Source organism: Mobula birostris, chromosome 1 (assembly GCF_030028105.1).
Source record: "Mobula birostris isolate sMobBir1 chromosome 1, sMobBir1.hap1, whole genome shotgun sequence".
NCBI classification, from domain to species: Eukaryota; Metazoa; Chordata; class Chondrichthyes; order Myliobatiformes; family Myliobatidae; genus Mobula; species Mobula birostris.
This window is the reverse complement of record NC_092370.1, coordinates 216,032,915-216,052,473: the sequence shown is the minus strand read 5'-3', so window position 1 is coordinate 216,052,473 and position 19,559 is coordinate 216,032,915. Positions and strand designations below refer to the sequence as shown.

The 19,559-nt window shown below is 39.2% G+C and overlaps 1 protein-coding gene across 3 annotated transcripts in view; it reads left to right on the top strand.

The window, feature by feature from the left end:
- LOC140212749 (echinoderm microtubule-associated protein-like 5) overlaps nucleotides 1-19,559 on the top strand; it is a 184,679-nt gene that overhangs the window by 36,998 nt on the left and 128,122 nt on the right. For all 3 annotated transcript variants that reach the window (XR_011882479.1, XM_072283948.1, XM_072238144.1), the window contains exons 4-6: nucleotides 4,774-4,842; nucleotides 10,025-10,210; nucleotides 11,848-11,983. Coding sequence is in view for 2 of the 3 variants with exons in the window: in XM_072283948.1 (XP_072140049.1) it covers nucleotides 4,774-4,842; nucleotides 10,025-10,210; nucleotides 11,848-11,983 (391 nt within the window). In the remaining variant the exon portion in view is untranslated. The remainder of the gene's footprint in view (nucleotides 1-4,773; nucleotides 4,843-10,024; nucleotides 10,211-11,847; nucleotides 11,984-19,559) is intronic.

Here is a 19,559-nt window from a genome sequence, read left to right as displayed (position 1 = left end):
TGCAGCTAACATCCCAAAAATAGGTGCAAGGAAGACATTAGAAGGGAGGGAAGAACTCTGGGGAAAATTAGTCACTGGCGAATGGTACTATGTAAACGGTTGGAGCCACTAAGTGACAAATCCTTGGGTCCTGATAGACTTCATCCCTGTGGTCTTGCAGGCTAGTGAGTTGATGTTTGCCTTAATTTTCCAAATTCCCTAAATTTGTGAAGATTCGTTTAGATCACAGGTCCCTACCTGAGGTCCACAGACCCTCGGTTAATGGTAAAGCTCATTGGCATAAAGGTTAGGCACCCCTGCTTTGGATTGAATAATAGCAACTGTAATACCTTACTCCAAAACTGAAATGTGACCGTAAGCAGGAAACTGTAGGCTGTTGAGTGTAACATCTGCATGAGAAGCTTGTTAGAAGTAGAGTGCTTAGAAAAACTGTAGGTAATTGGGCAATGTCAACATGATTTTGAGGAATGAAAATAAAGGTTGATCAATTTATTGGACATCTGTGAAGAAATAATTTATGCTATGTATAGAGGTGCCCCAATGGATGTTCCTACTTTTCCAGAAAGTATATGATGAGATACTGCATCTTTGACTGTGGCTGGAATAGAAGCTTGGAGGAACATAGAAAATTGCGAAAGGAGCCTGTGAAACCATGGTCCTGCTTCAGCATTTAATGGGATCATGGCAGATCATCTACTTCAGAACCTGAATTCTGCTTTCTCCTATTTCCCTTCATCCCTTTAGCATTTATGAATAACTTTCTTTTATATATTTGGCTAGGCCTCCAGTGTCTTCTGTGGGAGAGGATCCCACAGTTTCCGCATCTGGATGGAGAAACTTTTCCTCTTGTTGATATTAAATGGCAAGCTCTATATCCTGATGTTTCAGCCCTTTGTTCTGGACTCTTCAGGAACTGGGGACATCCTTGTGGCCAGTCAGTATTGTCTGTTAGAATTTTATAGGTTTCTATGGGATAACCCCTCAGCCTTAAGAATATCAGTGAATGCAGGCCTGCACCAAACCCACGAATCAATATTGCTTTCCCTCCAGGTCCTTTCTTGAATAAACAGACAAAAACAAAAGCGCACAACTCCAGATCAGGTGGCACCAAGGTCTTCTGTAGCTGCAATGACATCCCTGCTCCTCTATTCCAATAATCTTGTAAAAATGGCCAACATTTCATTTGTCTTCCGAACTGTGCTGCACCTGAATGTTCACTTATAGCAACTGGTGTACAAAGGTACTCGGATAATAACCTTTGATGCCATTACTAATTAAGAACCTATCAACCTCCACTTTAAGTATACCCAATGACGAGATGTCTACAGCTATCCAAGGTAATGAATTCCCCATGTACGTCACCCTCTGGCTAAAGAAATTCCACTGCGTCCTTACTCTGAAGCTGTCTGTTCTTAGACTCTTGCACTATTAAAAACATCCTCCACGTCAAAACTCACATGCAACAAGACTTGCTCTTTTTATTAGTTCCAGCTCTTGCACAGATGTTGTTCTCACTACTCCAAAGTGGAAACATTCCTAGATATTTCATCAGTTTTGTTTTTGAATTCAAAGATCTTCTGCTCGTGAATTCATGCTAATTCTGTACACATACTGTTGTAGCAGAATTACAGTTTAGTCACAGGGCCGTGGTGGATGGAAGATGGCAGATATCCCACCTCTCCTGGAAGTTCCGGGAGTCTCCCGCATTTTGATAGTGGCTTCCTGATGCCCGCAAATTATATACAATATCCTGGAAATCAATTTTTTTTTCAAGAGAGAGCGAGCACCATGGCAGTGTGTTTCAAAAAAAGAAAATATAAAACGTACTTCACCCCTGACTACACTAAAGTGTACCCCTGTCTAATAGGCGTCAAAAATAATGACAGTGTTGCTCGCTGCACTGCTTGCAACTTTTCTATTGCCCATGGTGGGTTAAGACTGTAAAAGACATGTTTGAGGTGAGTTTAACAGGTATCATTCATTCATTGGCATAGCTAATGTTGTTTAAACTAGCTGGATAGCTGCTAAGGAGCTGCCCTATTGCAGACATCCCACCTCTCCCGGAAATTCCGGGAGTCTCCTGCAAATTGATGGTGCTACCTCCCTGAAATGAGTTTTTGCCGGGTTGGATGTCTGAGATATAGACGTGGAGTTAAGAATAAAGTAGATTTGAAAAGAAGTTGTGTATCATGAGTGAAAACAACAGACTTTACAAGTAGGGAAAAGAGAGCTCCACCTGGAAATTTCTAATCCATAGTGCTAAAGAAGACTCAGGATTTTTGACAAAACAGTAGTATGGTAAAAGGGATGATTAAATAATTATTAAAATAGGAAGTTGGATTAGGCCCAAGAGCTTATTATTAACTTGGTTGAAGAAGAATTTCAGAATCACATGATGAAAATGCACCAGGAGTGAATTTGACTTTTATTAAAAATCTGAATTATAATTTACCGGATCTTACAGTGACACAGGAGGCAGCCATCACGATATGTTAAGTTCCTAAAGCCTGATGGAATCCATCGCAGGCTATTGGATGAGGCCTTGTCAGAGGTCTTTGTATCCTTGTCAGCCACAAACAACGGCCCAGAGGATTGGATAGTAGTCAATGTTGTTCCTTTATGTAAGATAGACAACAGGGACAAACCTGGTCTGGTGAATCTTGCATCAATGCTGGGGAAATTGTTAGAGAGGGATCTTAAGGATAGGATTTACATGCAACTCGGAAAGCTTGGACTTATTAGGGATGGTTGTGAAGGTAGGACAGTAGATGTAGTACACATGGTCTTTAGAAGTCTTATCCAGAAGATTATGGCACGTGAGAACACGGGGACTTGGCAGATTGGATTCAAAATTGGCTTGGCTATTACAAGACATAGGGTAATAGCAGATGTTGTTAATCTGACTAGAGTTCTATAACCTGTGGTGTTCCGAAGAGATCAGTGCTGGGAGCGTGTTTTTTTTTTGTGTGATAAATATAAATAAGTTGGATGAAAATATAGGTGGGCAGCTTGGTAAGTTTGCAGACACACAAAAAATTGGTAGTGAGGAAAGTTGTGAAACGACATAGATCACTTGGAAATATGAGTGTAGAACTGGCAGGTACAGTTAAATCTGGACAAGTATGAGATGTTGTCCTTTTGTGGGGGGGGGGGTGAAATCCAGTGAAAGAGGAAAATGTACAGTAAATGATAGAAGCCTAAGCACCTGATGTTCACAGGGATTTTGGGGTGCAAGTCCAAATTGAACAGTCATGATGTAGCTCTTTTAAACTGTAGTTAGGCTACATTTGTGTCTGGTGGTTGTTGCTGCACTACTGAAAAGATCTGGGGGCACTTAAGAAAGCACAAAAGGGGTTCACCAGGATGTTGCCTGGATTAGAAAATAATAGTCATAGGGCAAGGTTGTACACAACTTGATTTTTCTCTGCAGTTCTGGAGGCTGAGGGGTGACTTAAGAGAAATATAAAATTATGAAAATGTAGGAATGTCAAAATCCTAGGTTTGAGTGAAAAGGGAAACATTTTTAAGGAGTCCTACAGGCAAGTTTGTTTTTAGAGCTGTAGGTGTCTAGAATGTGCTGCCAGAGGAAGTGTATCATATATAATAGCAAAGTTTGAGGCATTTAGACAAGTACATGAACAGACAGAGTGGAGGACCAAGTGCAGATCAATGGGAAGAATTTGAATTGGCATCATGGACTGAAGGGCTTTTGCTGTGCTCTGATGCATTGTTTACTTCAGCCTATGAAATCCATGAAGCAAGCCACTTAGTCCAATATCTAATCTCTATGCATCCCTTTTACCTCAGCAGTTTATTCTCTCCCATATATGCCCCTCAATTCCCCTTTGATTCTTTTTGCCATTTACCTAGAGTAAAGAGATTCCAAATGACCTATTAGCCTGCCTTTGGAGATTGACGAGGAAGCTCACATGGTCATGGAAAGAATGTACAAGTTCTTCAAACCTCGGTTCCTGGAGCTCTAAGGCCAGCAATACTAGGTATTGCCTGATATTAGTTGTGCATTCTAATTCTAGTGAAATACTAGGTAAGAGATTCTAATGGAAGTATTACAAGAGACTAGACGTATTTTAAAATGGTGCCTGGATGAGCATAACAGGAACAACAAATAGACGTGGCATCAGATAAAATGTTAGAATGATGACCAGGTGAGTAGAAATGTTCCTGCACCCAATGAGCAGTGGGGTTACCTGCAATAAACCCTGCAGTGCAATAGACTGGATGCAGACATTTGTGGCATCGGAAATGTGTTGCGTGTTTGATCAGGTTGGAGATGGCCAGCAGCCACAGACTGTGTTAGACCTGCAGTGTGGTCATGGAAGGAAGCCCAGAGTCTGGCGAAGTTTGGATGGTGGTGGGGTAGGGAAGGTTACAAGTTGAATTGGTGATGGAGATTGGAGTCAGAACCTACATCACACAGTTGATTTTCGGCCTGGAGATCTGAGAATACTAGCTGGGTTGCTGCAGTGCGTGATGTTAGGGTATGGCTGGAGTAAGCTGAGATATTAGCTGGTTGGTTTCATGGTGTGCCCATTTACTTCATTGTGGGGATACTTGTAATTTCTAGCCTCTTAACTATTTAGGTAGATAATCTTGATTCAGATGTTCAGTTTTACAGGTGTTGAGGACAAGATGAGAAACTTTTTTTAAAAAAAGTAAATTAATTGATGAAATCATTGGTAGATGTAATTTATTTCCTGTGCGTGGAGCAATTCCTTCATAAATTTGGTTTTGTTTTTCTTGTTTTCCTTGCAGATATTTGATATTTCTTGGGACTTGCACCAGCCAAACAAAATGATCAGCTGTGGTGTAAAACACATCAAGGTACAAATGAAGAAATTGGTGCATTTATTCATGTTTCTTCTTTCCTCTGACCTCGAATAGTTATCTGGACATCCCACGGCAAAATACTTTTCGAGTAAATGGTTATTGAGCAGATGCATTCCCTGTTCATCACTTTATTCAGCTGGCTAATTTTACAACTTTCTGTAGCTTTTAGTCCTGTGCAGTAGCTTTCTCTCCCCCCTCCCCCCCCCCAGTAGATAGCGATGTAGCCTTATTAGAATGCTCTCCACAGTACATCTATAGAAGTGACAAAACTCCTAATAAAATATAGTCACTGTCTTGCTGCCTTTATAACTGCATTGATATGTTGGGACCAGGTTAGGTCCTCAGATCTTGACACCCAGGAACTTGAAATTGCTCATTCTTTCCACTTCTGATCCCTCTGAGGGTTGGAATGTGTTTCGTTTCCTTGCCTTGCCCTTCCTGAAGTCCACAATCAGCTCTTTTGTCTTGCTGACATTGAGTGCAAGGTTGTTTCTGCGACACCACTCAACTAGCTGGTCTATCTGAGATTCTACCAGCAATGGTTGTATCATAGCAAATTTATAGGTGGCATTTGAGCTATACCTAGCCACACAGTCATGGGTATAGAGGGAGTAGAGTAATGGGTTGAGCAAACACCCAAGGTGTGCCAGTGAGTAGAAGATGTTATCTCCAATCCACAAAGATTGTGGTCTTCTGCTTAGGAAGTCGAGGATCCAATTGCAGAGGGAGGGGCAGAGGCCCAGGTTCTGTAGCTTATTGACTGTGGGAATGATTATGTTAAATGCTGAACTGTAGTTAACGATCAGCTTCCTGACATAGTTCTAGCAAATGGAGTGCAGACCAATGTGAAATTGATTGTTTTGACAGGAATATGGAGCTTATTATAGAAATTGTGAGAGAGTACACACCCCTTTGAGATGTAGGAGAGTCCAAGTATACCCCAGTGCATCATTTGCTTAGGGCTGGTATACAGGTACAACAGATAATTAGAATTGATAATTATTTTAGCATTGACAGCTAGGAGAATGGAATACAAAAATGAGGAGATTTAGCTTCATTTATGGGTTGATCACATTAGGAATACTGTTTTACTATTGGTTTCATTATTTAGGAAAATTGTTTTTCCTGGAAGTAATTCAGAGACCTATCACCAGTCTGATACCTGGAATGTTAGGTGGTTGGGGGGGGGGGGGGGGAGAAGAGTTGATAGTTGAATGAGAAGGAAATGGACAGTTCAGACTTCTAGAATGTAGAAGAGTTTTTTTAAAAAATGTGATTGAATCATTTAAGTTGCAGAGGGAAGATGTAGAGAGATTATTTCCTTTTGTGGTAGAATCTAGAACTGTTTTAAAGTACAGTTTTGTTTATTAAAAAGGGAAGTTAATGATTTTTATTTTGCTCTCAGGGCCATAAGGTTTTCCTCAAAGGGCAGTTGAAGGGAATTTATCTACTGTAAAACTATTTAGATACTTGATAAGCAAGAAGTGAAAATCGCCATGTATAGATGATGTTGCAGATCTAAGGTTACAAGTTAGATCGACCATGAGGAGGCTAAAGGTGCTAAGATGCCAACTCCTGCTAATTCATATGCACCGAAACCTGAGCCACCTGCTATATTCCTAATTCTGAGTGATTAGTGTATTTAAATAATGCACCAAATTATTTTAAGTGATCTTAATAAGATCCAAATCTCTTGTAACAAAGATTTAAACAGAATTATGATCAGGGTAACAGGAATTTAAACTATACTTCCTTGAACTTCAATATTTTATAAACCTAGATATATCTGGTTCTGAAATCCAAATTGAGTAAAAAAATAATAATTATGAAAAGGAGCTAACAGAGCTTTGTCTTCCTGTCTTGGATAAATCAAGCAGCGACAAAGAGGTGGATTCTTTTCATCATAGGAAGCTTATTTTAATTGGGCAGATGCAGACTGCAGATGCTGGAATCTGGATCAAAATCAAACTGCTGGAGGAACTCAGCAGATGAGTGGCATCTGTGGAAGTAGAAGGATAGTTAACATTCAGGTTTGATGTGGTGTCTTGATCCAAAATGTCAACAATACCCATGCCTCCATGACTGCTGACTGAGTAGCTGAGTTCGATCAGTACTATGCTTTTACTTCAATTATGGCAGATTCCATTAAATTTGTTTAAGCAAATGGCAAGTCTGTGTCTACAGAAATGAAAGGAATAAATCATACAGGTATGTATCAAAATGTAAAGCTTCTGTAATTATGTAGAGTTCCTTATCCAAAGAAACTTCCTTTCTAAAATTTAGTCATTGTTCATAATAATATTGGTAAAATTACTTTTGAAGTTGGTGTTTTTGAAGAAATTGGGAATAGACTATTCTGCCCCTCAAGCCTCCTCTTCAGTTCAACACAATAATAACTGATCTTCATCTTCAGCGTAATTTCCCTTCCCTATCTCCATTATTACTGTCATATCCAAAAATCAATCAATCTCAGTTTTGAATGAAAACTGCCCTTTTGAGGTAGAGAATGCTGAAGATTCACCATGCTCTGTGTGAAGGAATATCTCCTTAAAGTACTCCTAAATAGCAGATCCCCTGGTTTTGATTCAGACCTATAGTACTGGATGACTCGGCAAGTAGAAAAATCTGCCCTGGTTCTATATCTGGTTTCAATGAGGTCACCACTCATTCTTACAAAGTTTAAAGAATAGAAGTCTAGCCTCCTTAACCTGTTCTCCTGCAGCCAACTGCCAGGAATCAATATGGCGAATCTTTACTACATAGCAAATATCCATTCTTTAGATTGTATGCAGTGCTCTCCAGCTCCCTTTGTAATTGTAGAAAGGCATTTTTACTCTAATCCTCTAGCATTTAAGGCCAATGTACTGTTTTCTGTTTGTCTGCTGCTCCTGCACGTTAGCTTTGTTAGGTCTCTATCCATGTCAACAATGAGAAACCTGTAACTAATTTTTAAGAAATCATTATTACTGACTTGTTCTTTCAAAAAAAGACCTTGTATTTCCACATTACACTCCATAAGCTGTGTTGTTGTTCAATTGCTCATCTTGTCATAGTCATAGAAAAGAAACAGGCCCTTTGGCCCATCTCGTCAATGCCAAACTATTTAATCTGTATACTCCCATCACCCTGCACCAGAACCATAGCCCTCATACCTCCACGTTCATGCACCTATCCAAACTTCTCTTAAACTTCAAAATTGAGCTCATGTGCCCCACTTACACTGGCAGCTCATTTCACACTCTCACAACCATCTGAGTGAAGAGGGTTCTCCTCATATTCCCCTTAAACATTTCACCTTTCACCCTTAACCCATAATCTCTGGTTGTAGACCCACCCAACCTCAGTGGAATAAGCCGACCTATGGCCCTCATTATTTTGTATACCTCTATCAAATCTCCTGTTAATCTTCTACATTCCAAGGAATAAAGTCCTCCCTACTCAATCTTTCCTTGCAACTCAGGTCCTCTAGACTCAGTAATATCCTGGTAAAGTTTCTCTGCACTCTTTCAAACTTGTTTACATCTTTCCTGTAGGTAGGTGACTAGAACTACACACTTTACTCCAAATTGGGCCTCAGCAATGTCTTGTACAACTTCAACATAACAACCCATCTGCTGTTACTCACTGTTTTGACTTATGAAGGCCAATGTGCCAGAAGCTTTTTTTACATCACTTTCTACCTGTGATGCCACTTTCAAGGTATTATGGACCTGTACTCCCATATTCTTTCGTTCTACAGCAGTTCTCAGTGCCCTGCCCTTCACTGTGTAAGATCTACCCTGGTTGGTCCTGTCAAAGTGCAACATCTCACACTTATCTACATTAAATTCCATATGCCAGTGTTCTGTCCATTTTTTTTTCCAGCTGGTCCAGATCCCTCTGCAAGTCATGATAACATTCCTCGCTGTTCACTACGTCCTTAATCTTGGTGTCATCCACAAATTTGCAGAGTTGTCTGTATCCTCTTGAAGCTGCTTTGTAATTTCATTATGATCTGAATTCCCATGTCATTTTAGATCACCAGAAAACTGAAAGCTTAATTTAATCTTCATCACATCCTTTATTACAGATTCCAATTTATTCCCATCTAATGATGTCACTCTCAGATCAATAGTTCCCTCTACTTTTTCTCTCCTGCTTTAGAGATTTGCATCTCATTTGCTATCTTCCAATCTGCAAGATTCATTTGGAATCTGTGAAATTTTGAAAGATGCTAACTAGAGTTTTGCCAATTTCCATTGCAAATCTTTGGAATGGAGATCTTTGAACCCTTGGGATTTGTTTTCTGGGTCATTAGTTTCATTATTTTCTTTATTCATTTCTTTTTATTTCTTATCTTTTTGTCTTGCTTTCATGTTTGCACTGTATCTTGGATATTCCTTTGTCTTTTTGAAGAAAGGCACAAAGTATTTATTTAGCTCCCCTGATATTTCCTTGCTCTCCATCTAAGTCTGTAAAGAACCCATATTTGTCCTCACTAACTTTGTTTCTTTTTGCAATAGAAGCTTTTTTTTTAACCAGCTCATATATTCTTTGTTGCTTTGCTCTCCTGTTTTATTTTCCTTTATTTTATCCCTTATTGAATTCTCTAACACTACCACTTAAAGATTAGTCATTCCTTAGCAAGCATGCTATGATGACACCTGTTGAGAAGTCAGAAAGATCACATGCATCCATAAATCTAGAAAATTATCTTGGTTCCCTGATTTTTGTTTTTATCCAGTTATTCAACTGTTTAAAATCAAAGACAAGGTTAGGCAATGCACTATCAATAAATATTTGGTCATAACATATATTAGCAACGGTCACCTCAATTTTGCAGTCAGCAGTAAATTTGGAGATTTGTGGGCAACTTTATTGTCTGTGTGATGTGAGCATCCCTATCTTTGATGGACAATGTTGTTATTTAGTGCTGCAGATGGAATATCCATTTCACATTGCTTTCAAGTTGGCTGAGCACCAAATTTCACTTAAAGAAAATCTGACCACAGCAATATGTTTCAATATTGTAAGCTGAAATATTATTCACTTATTTGTCATCACAAATTCTGTAATCTGCCATCAAACATGCTTTTATTTAAAATGACTTGGCACTGGCTCTTACTACAGAAACAATCTGGAATAACAATTTCTGTGCATTTGTTACTGAAAGTTATAATTTCTTTTCCTTTTCCAGTTTTGGAATTTATGTGGGAATACCCTATCAGCAAAGCGGGGTGTATTTGGCAAAACTGGAGAGCTCCAGACTATTTTGTGCCTGGCCTGCGCACGAGATGAGATTACTTATTCAGGAGCATTAAACGGTGACATTTATGTGTGGAAGGGGGTTAATCTTGTGCGAACTATCCACAACGCACATGGAGTAAGTATGCATGTTTGGAACTGTACTGCTCTGAAATGGAAATATGCCAAAGCAAGACATTTGTCAACTACTTTTAATTAATTTTGTGGTTTCTCTTGGAAACTGGAATTACAATATCTGAAAGTGACTGATATTTGTAGCTTCACTTGGAAAGTGAACAACAAAATTTAATTTACTACATTGAAATTTATTCCACCATACATGCAGCTTTCATGTGCAGAATTTCAGTAATGAAAGCTAAAGATGCACAAAGGGTCTACACGTATCTGAAAACACTTTAAAGTTTTGCATTTGTGATGATATTCTGATGAAGGATCAAACAATGTAACATGCTTTTTCTCCTCTCTGTGACAGATGCCAATAGGCTTTCAGTTTAGAAAAAATAGGGAATTGCTATTGATGACACATGTTTAAAAGTAGTAGTCCCAAACTGGACAGCTGAGTGGGGAATGGTGGGGGCTGAAAGAGGACCTATGGTTGCAGAAGTGATGATCTCGGTGTACTCAAGCCCCACAGAATTTTACTCAATAGTATATCTAACTATTTCCAGTAAGTTGCTACCTAGACAAGCAGCCTGAATAACTGGTACAGGAAAAGCTCCAGAGGAGAGAACATCATGATTGCAGGTAGTGGACCAGTGCTGGGTTGCTGAATCTCTAATGGCCTAGGGGTTGCAAAGATTGTGGCAGGAGAGGGATAGAAGAGAAGTGAGGGAGAAATGTGACTTGGGGGACCTAAAGAGGAAGTACTTTTCCTTCTATCTTTAATCTCTTTCATGCTGAAGAACTTGGCGCCACCGTTGCGTAGAGGTTAGCATGATGCTATTGCACCTCAAAGCGTCTGAGTTCAGAGTTCAATCCCAACATCCTCTGTCAGGGGTTTGTACATCTTCTCCCCCCCCCCCCCCTCCCCAGGACTATGTGGGTTTACCTCAGGTGCTCTGGTTTCTTCCCACAGTCCAACGATGTACTGGTTAGTACGTTGATTGGTCATTGTAAATTGTTCCAGGATTAGGCTAGTGTTAAATTGGTGGTTGCAGCTGGAAAGGCCCATTCCATGCTGTATCTCTAAATATGTAAACAAATAACTTGCAACACTTCAACTACATAGATTTCTAAAGCCTGTAAGTCTATTTGGCCAGAGTTAAACCTGAAAGACTGAAGTGTGACATGCAACTTCACAGTATCGAAATGACCAAGTCAGCTGCAAGATGTAGGTTGCAGGTTTGGGGCCTCGATCCCATATACAGTTTGGGGCCATACTGCGAGCACTCATCTGCATTGCTTCACCGACTACATTCAACAATGTTGTTTTTTTAAATTTTACTCTGTCCCTGTGTTTCTGCGTTCTGTCTCCAGTTTCATGTGGGGGGGAAAAAACAAAAATTGTGTTGTTTGCATAGTTCTAATCAGCTAAATAATAAGCCTTGCCATTGTTAAATTAGCTGTTTTTTTTACTGTTCACTACTAAGTTTAATGCCCCAACAATAGCAATATGACTATTGCTGTTTATTGTAGTATTTGTAAATGCACATTAGTGAAATGTCGAAGTACCTTCTCTGAAATTCTATGAATAAGGACAATGTTGTTTTTTTAACTTCATAAGTGTAACAAACTAACAATATTTAATTCATTCAGTCAGGAATCTTCAGTATGAATGCCTGTGAAGAGGGATTTGCCACAGGAGGCCGTGATGGTTGTGTTCGCCTTTGGGATTTAAGTTTCCAGCCTATCACTTTAATAGATCTCAGGGAAACTGATCAAGGGTACAGAGGTAAAGATAACCTGTTTCTGTTGAATATTTTTATTCCACTTAATAGCGAAGATTACTGAATGAGACAGCTCCTAGATTATGTAAGTGTATATCTTGAGGTTAGGTTAATGTATATATATTTTTAAAGTATTTGCTGTTCACAAATCTTGCATCTTAAATTGAAGGCATTAGTAAATTTATTCCAAAAGATCTTGACCATGAATTTTGTAGAATTTGTTAATAAATAATTCTCCCCTTTAAAAACCTTTTCTAACTTGGAAGAGGTCAGAGAATTAACTCCTGAGCCCTCTTCCATCACCCTCATTATCCTTCAATTGCAGTTCAAACAATTCAGTCAGTTTTATTACCTGCATGATGTGAAATTTGCTTTGCAGCTGTGGTACAAGTGCAGACAATAAAATCTAAAAATCACTACAACACTGCAAACAAAAAGAGCATAATGTGGCAACGTTCATGGGTTCATGAACTGTCCAGAAATCTAATGGTAGAGGAAAGGAAGTTATTCTTAAATCTGAGTATGGATCTCCTGGCTCCTCAACCACCTTCATGATGGTAGTGATGAGAAGAGGGCATGTCCTGGGTGAAGAGGGTCTTAATGATGGACGTCGCCTTCAGGTATTGAAGATGTCCTCTGGTGGAGAGGCTGTGTTGAGAAGAGTGAGCCTGGCACCCTATGCAGCCTTTTGCAATCCTGTGTATTGGAACCTGTTGTGAGTCCATTTGTAAGTCTGTAGTGAGAAAAATTATAGCTATTTTTCTATGGATCTTTCTGTTGGCTTACCAAAATATTTTCTTTCATGTAGTAGACTTTTTTTGCAAGTACCTAAGCAGTTAGGCAAGGAAGAGCTAATAAGATGAGGTGATTGTCCTTTACTAGAGTTTAATTCAGGAGAGTGAAATAACGAAGTAAACAAAAATGTGCTTATCACCAGCAAAATGAATTCCAGATTGTGTAGTGTTAATTCATTTTTGGTTTCCCAATGTTTAAACTACGTACTCCAAGTAGACAAAGACTATCAGGTTACCAATGGAGTTAGTTCTAGTTTTGAAGACCTTGACAATTAACTCCTTTGAAGAGGTTCTTAGCCTCCCTCCCAAAGAGAACCAGGATGGATTTAATGGGTAAGATCAAGAGATTCTGAAGCAGATTAGCCACAAATGTAAGGTGTTCCCGGAGATCAGAAACCTCCAACATGTCGCAGGGGAAAATTAACAGCTCTACACATAAATGAATGCCGAGCTGCAACAGAAAATCTATGAACTGAAAAACAAATAATGAGTGAAGAGTGCAAGTGGTCACACAGGTCACCAACACCATGACGTACAGATTCTTCTGTGCTGTTGATATCATCCATGGTCCTATTTTACTGAGATGTGAGAACAGGTAAGCCTGTTAGGTATAGAGGCAGTTAGCACTTGCTGGAAGGAACTCCTGGAAAATCTCCCTCAACAAACTATCCGGTTCAGTCTTGCCACTCTTCCTGACCAACAGGAAGTTGAGAAAACCACAGTTACAAAATAAGGCCGGAGGGACAGATAATATCCTTGATGAGGGTTTTAAAATTTGGCAGTAAGGGAGCCAAATTTATAACCTTGTTTCCCACATTTAGGATATGCTGGAGGATATCTAAAGTACTGTAGTCATGATTATCTTCAAGAAAATTAAGTATGATAGCTACAGTGGAGTTTTCCTGATGTTGATACAGGAAAATTCATTGACTGGGTTTTGTGTGGGACTGAAGAGGGAGGGAGGAGAAGATGGTGGCGCGACACAGCACGTACGGCCTTCCGAATGAATATCGATATGTGTAACTAGGGGCCATGCATCAATCCGGATTTGATGGGGATAGCCGTGAAGCGCAGAGGAACATCTGGAGAAACTTCTGAAATGCCTGCTTCACTGCTGCTGCTACTGTGCGATCGAGAATCTCCGGAGATGAAGGCCCCAAATCCTCGGCTTTGCGTATCGCCTGTTGCCGGGGCCGGGGTCAAAGCGCTTGGCAGAGATGGCGCTTGGTGCATCAGTGTCGAATAGGTGGTCAGAGGCTCGGAGTTTTTCGGACGGACTCGGAGTTGGACTGTGGTTGGATGCTTCCGGGATGCTGCATCGGCAAGATATTATTCTGGAAAAACATTTTCATCATTTCTTAAATGCATGCATTACTAAATGACAATAAAGGGGACTACATGTCCTCATAATCATAAGAGCTGTTTCCTCTCGAGACTGGATGGAGATGATCTACATTATATGACTGCAAGGAATGAAATGGAAGAAACAATGCCAACCCACTGTTCATAGCCTTGTTTCCCAAAATTGAATGGGATTCTGGGTTATCTGAAAATTTTGGCTGTCTGCAAAAATTTGTCCCTATCTTGTGTGTTTTTTTTTAATGATGACACACCCATGATCCTAATCAGCAGACAGGCAGATTCAATCTCACTGCAGACTGGTGTTGAAACATCTTAATGCTTTTGCTGTCTTTGTCACCATAGTGCTGCATCTCACTTCCCTGATCTTCCCATAGGATTGGAAATAACCTACAGAACTAAGTAGAAACTGTACAGTCTCAGTCACTTCCAGTCCAAAGGCCAGGACACCCCAGTCTCCATGGTCAAACTGTCCAATGTAATTAGAAGCTGACTCTCCTGTTAATGTCAACTCGTACAGTGAAACTTATGGGATGATTAGCCTTGCATTTAACATCTACCAACCTGCTGTTCAACACTACCCTCTGACCACGGAAAACATGTTCCATTTCCTTTATCTCAGGAGCCCCCTCAGTGAGGGTAGATAGTGATGCATTTCATTATTGCCTTATAGTATTAGCATGGCACTAATTGAGATCAAGACTTCCTTAAGTTTCAAAAAAAATGGTCCAATTCAATCCAGAAAAATTACTGTCAGAGTAAATGATCAAGACTTCAAAACTGGAATAAATATCATTGCCTATCAGGTAATAATGGCAACCCCTGTGTTTGAGACATGGATTATTTGCAGCAGACACCTCACAACACTGCAGTGATGCCATCAGCGCTATTTCCAGAAAATGAACCGATCTACTGGCAGGATAAGTAAACCAATATCAGCATTCCCTCAGCCACAATTGCACTTGGGTTTTGTTGAGTAAGCCTGTTGCATTTGTGTGCCTAACACCACCCCCCATAAGAGACTACTTCTGCCATGACAGAGTTCCACAGTGACCTCACTTGACAGATTGAGGAAAAGAATCATAAACTTTCTTAAAACTATCTTGGCAATATCCTCACAAACTCTTGGAAATCTCTAGCTTCTGAGCATTTAGCGGAAAAGGAGCATTTAATGTGGCACTGAGAGCCTAGAGTCTGTACAACAGAAGTGCAGAAGCTTAGGAGAAATGGCAGAAGGTGGCAAGTTACCTACTTATCCACTTCACCAATTTACCACCCACCTGTAGTGGACAATCTATGGATCCTGCATTGACCTCATCAGTCCCCTCAGAATTGCAAGTTATCATCGATCCCGAGGATCGACATAAGAGAGAGAAATTTGGATTTGCTTTAATGGAGTTGTACTGACTGCAATTGTTTCTCCCTGGACTGTAGAATTTAAGTGGATCTGTAATAAGTAAATTTGTAGTTAATGAAACTGAGTTCAGCATGTCAATTTTTTTATATAAGTTTCTACAATGCAACAACAAAAAAACAGTAAAAATAGAGTTTTATACAGTGCAAAACAAACATAACAAATGTACAGTTCATAACAATTAAGGAAAGCACCCATAGTAGAATTGTATAAAGTTAGTTACCACCCCACCCTCCCACTACCCAACTCCAAGCCAACCTTATGATATATAGAAAAGTTCATCAGAACTTTTATCATCACAGAGCTGTATTTGTAAAAAGAAGGTATATTGCCTACTACCTGAGCTATAATGTGTTTACACATTAAAAAACCCGTAAGTCTTAACCGAAAGAAGCTCGAAGTAAGGAATTTTAATGCAAAAGAAAAAAAAAGGATGGATAAACCCTTAATCTAAACAGGAATTATGAAAATATTCAAGAAAAGGTCCCGACACCTTTTGGAACTTTTATGTCCGAATTAAGAAGTGAATAATGAATCTTTTCGAAGCAGGACATAATGTCTCTGAGCCATTGAGCATGAGTGGGTGGGGCAACATCTCTCCACTTAAGAAGGACTACAAGTCTGGCCAAAGGAGAGGCAAAAGACAATGTACAACGTTTAGTTGGACTCAGGATGCGTGTCAACTTTTCCCGAGGTGCTGAAAAGAGCAATCAGAGGGTTAGGTTCCAAATAGCAATTAAGTATATGGGATAAAGTTTAAAAAGACATCTCTCCAGAATTTCTCCAAGCTAGGACAAGCCCAGTACATATGAATAAGGGAATTTTTTCCCATGAGTAACAGTGAGTTTCTTTCATATTTTGTGAAATGTAGTTACTTACAGTGATTAAAAATAATTTGCATGATGTAGCCCAAATGTTTACACTATGTGGACAAGTGAATGGTTCTTATGAATTAATACTACTTGACATACAATGTTACTTGTTTTGGAGACCTTGATGTGACTTTAGAGGGTATGTTTTTGGTTTCTCACCAGAATTCTGAAAGACCGTATGAAAATCTCTGTTATACTTTGAATGCTTGTTTTGTTGCTGTGCTGGACAATCATATTGCAATGTGAGCTTTTCATGAAACTTGTTTGAATTGGCATACCTGAATTATTTTTTTCATAATATCTAATTAGCTACTAATTTCTCCACAAGGGAAGTAATTTATTTTGGACTTTAGGTTGAGAAATCTTGGTCATTTACTATGACTGATATAGTTAGTACTTTATGAAATATTTGCAAATTACTTGCATTAGCCAAGAAATGTAGATCAACTGCTGTATTTACAGTGATTTATGCATTTGAAGTGTGTTTCTTTCCAGAGTGGAGCACAATTGAGACCAGTTTTAGATTGATTTGAACCACTTCAAAAACTTGAGGGAGTCCTGATCTTTCAAGTCCTACTCTTATCCCAACCATTACTTCATCAATAGCCAACCCCAAACTCCCACCAACACACCCCAGATAATAAATGTGTTTCCATTGGAGAAAATGAGGTAAGGTTAGAATGGGAAAATCAGGAAGGTGCAGATATAAGCTCTTGTTTCCATCTGTCTTCACTGCAGAGGAAATGGAGTGAAGACATTAAAAAAAACATCGAGTGAATCAGGGATTTTATAATAAAGTAATCAATATCACTTAAGACACAGTACTAGAGAAATCAGGAAACATGACCTACCCAAAACTCTGGACCAGAAGAGCCATGTTCATGTTTCTAAAAGGAAGATGTGGGAGGATGATTGCTTTAATGATGTCCCTAAATGCTCCGGCTTCCGAAACAGAATCAGTAACAGGTTTATTATCAGTGACATCATGAAATTTGCTATTTTGTGGCAGCAGTACAATGTAAGAGATTTTTAAAAAAATACTAAGTTATGATTTTAAAAAAAAATAAATATTGCAGAAGGAATTGGGTAGTGTTCATGGGTCTATGGACCTTTCAGAAATCTGATTGCTGAAAGGAAGCTGTTCCTAAAACATTTGAGTGTGGTTCTTCAAGCTCCTGTACCTTCTCCCTGGTGGTAGTAGGTTTTCAGACTCCTATACCTTTTCACTAGTGGTAATGAGAAGAGGGCATGCCATGGTTAGTGAGGGTCTTATATATAGGATACTACCTTCAGAAGACTTTATTAATGGTGCGGAGGCTTGTGTCCATAATTTTGCTGGCTGAGTCCACAACCCTCTGAGGCCTCTTTTGATCTTGAGCTTTGGTTCTTTACCAGCCTGTAATACAACCATCCAGAAAGCCACTATACAGCTGAAGAAATTTGCTGGTCCTTGGTAACATACCTAATCTCCTCAAATTTCCAGTGAAGCATAGCCACTGGTGAAGTTAACAAATGTAACAACGTATTAAAGAACAGGGAGATCAAAAATGTGGAACTAAAGTCAAGTTATCTTTACATCTGGTGGCACAATGCAGGAGTCCATTATTAATGTGTGATAACAGGACACTTAGTTAATAATGTGCCAGGCAATCAACATACTTAGAATATGTTAAGGGAAGTTAGTTTTACAAATTGTTATTTATACAAATAACATATTTTGAGAACATAATTTGGATCTGGATTTTCAGAAGGCAATTGCTGTGTTTTCCCACACAAAGTTGTGTAAATTACTATATTGGATTGTATAGGCACTTTTTTTTTGCCCTTGAAACTCTTTAAAATAAGGAAATACTGTAGTCATTTTGGTCACTTGGAGCAGCCATAAGCTGTAAGCTATTAACAATTGATATTAATGATTTTGAAAAAGCAATGTAATGTATCCAACTTTGCTGATCCAAGCCAAGTGCACTGTGATATGGATACAGGGAGTCTGGATGCAGATTTAGTTATGCTAAATTATGGACAAGGTGACAGAACAGGAGCAACTACAGCAACAATCTAGAACATAGAGCGGTGCAACACAGAACAGGCAATTTAGCCCACAATGGTGTGCTGACCTTTTAACTTGCTCTAAGATCAATCTGATCCTTCCTCCCCACGTAGCCCTCCATTTTTTCACTCATCCATGTGACTGTTTGAGTCTCTTTGGTATCCTCAATATATCTGCCTCTACTACTACTGCTGGTAGTGTTTCATGCAGCTACTATTTTTTAAGACAAAACTTTAACTCCGACATATCCCCTATACTTTCCACCCATCACCTTAAAATTATGCCCCCTCCTATTAACAATTTCAGCCCTGGGAAAATGTCTTTGTCTGTCCACTTGATCTGTGCCTCTAATCTGCTGGAAGAATGCAGTGGCTTGAGCAGCTTCTGTGAGAGAAAAGGAAATACTAACGTTTCAGCTCGAAACCCTGCTTCAGGACAAATGCAGGGATACTGTGACACTGTGCAACTTAGTAAGAAGAACAAAAACAATATTAAGTAAAGACTAGTAAATTCATGTGTAGAAACTGTCCTTGTTGGCCAAGCTGGCCCGCCAGATCCATGCAAACTTGTTTTTATCATCTACAATAATACCGTTTGCCTGAATAAAATCTGTATCTTTTAATACCTTAGTATTTAATTGTCTGTCTAAATAGCGCTCAAACAATAATTTCATGAGATTTTACCACCACTCTGTTACCATGGTCCAGACATCAACCACTCTGTTTTAAAACAAAAACTTGCTGCGTCTTTTTAGAACTCCTTCCTCTTTATGCAGTTCTTGTTTGTAGTACTTTGACCACGGGGTGAAAGACTATTTAACCCGTCCATGCCTCTTACGATTTGAAATACCTTATCAGGGGAAAAAAAATCAAGCCTGTCCAATCTCTCTTCCTAAGTGAAGACTTCCAGTTCTAGTAAGACCCTGCTGAATCTCCTATGCACTCTCCAAAGTAAATTTTTTATTGGAGTACTGTACATGTATGTCACCATTTTCTTGCGGACATTCAAAGTAAATACAAAGAAACTAAAAACAAGCATAATAATAAATATGCAATAAATATTGAGTACATGAGATAAGAGTCCTTGAAAGTG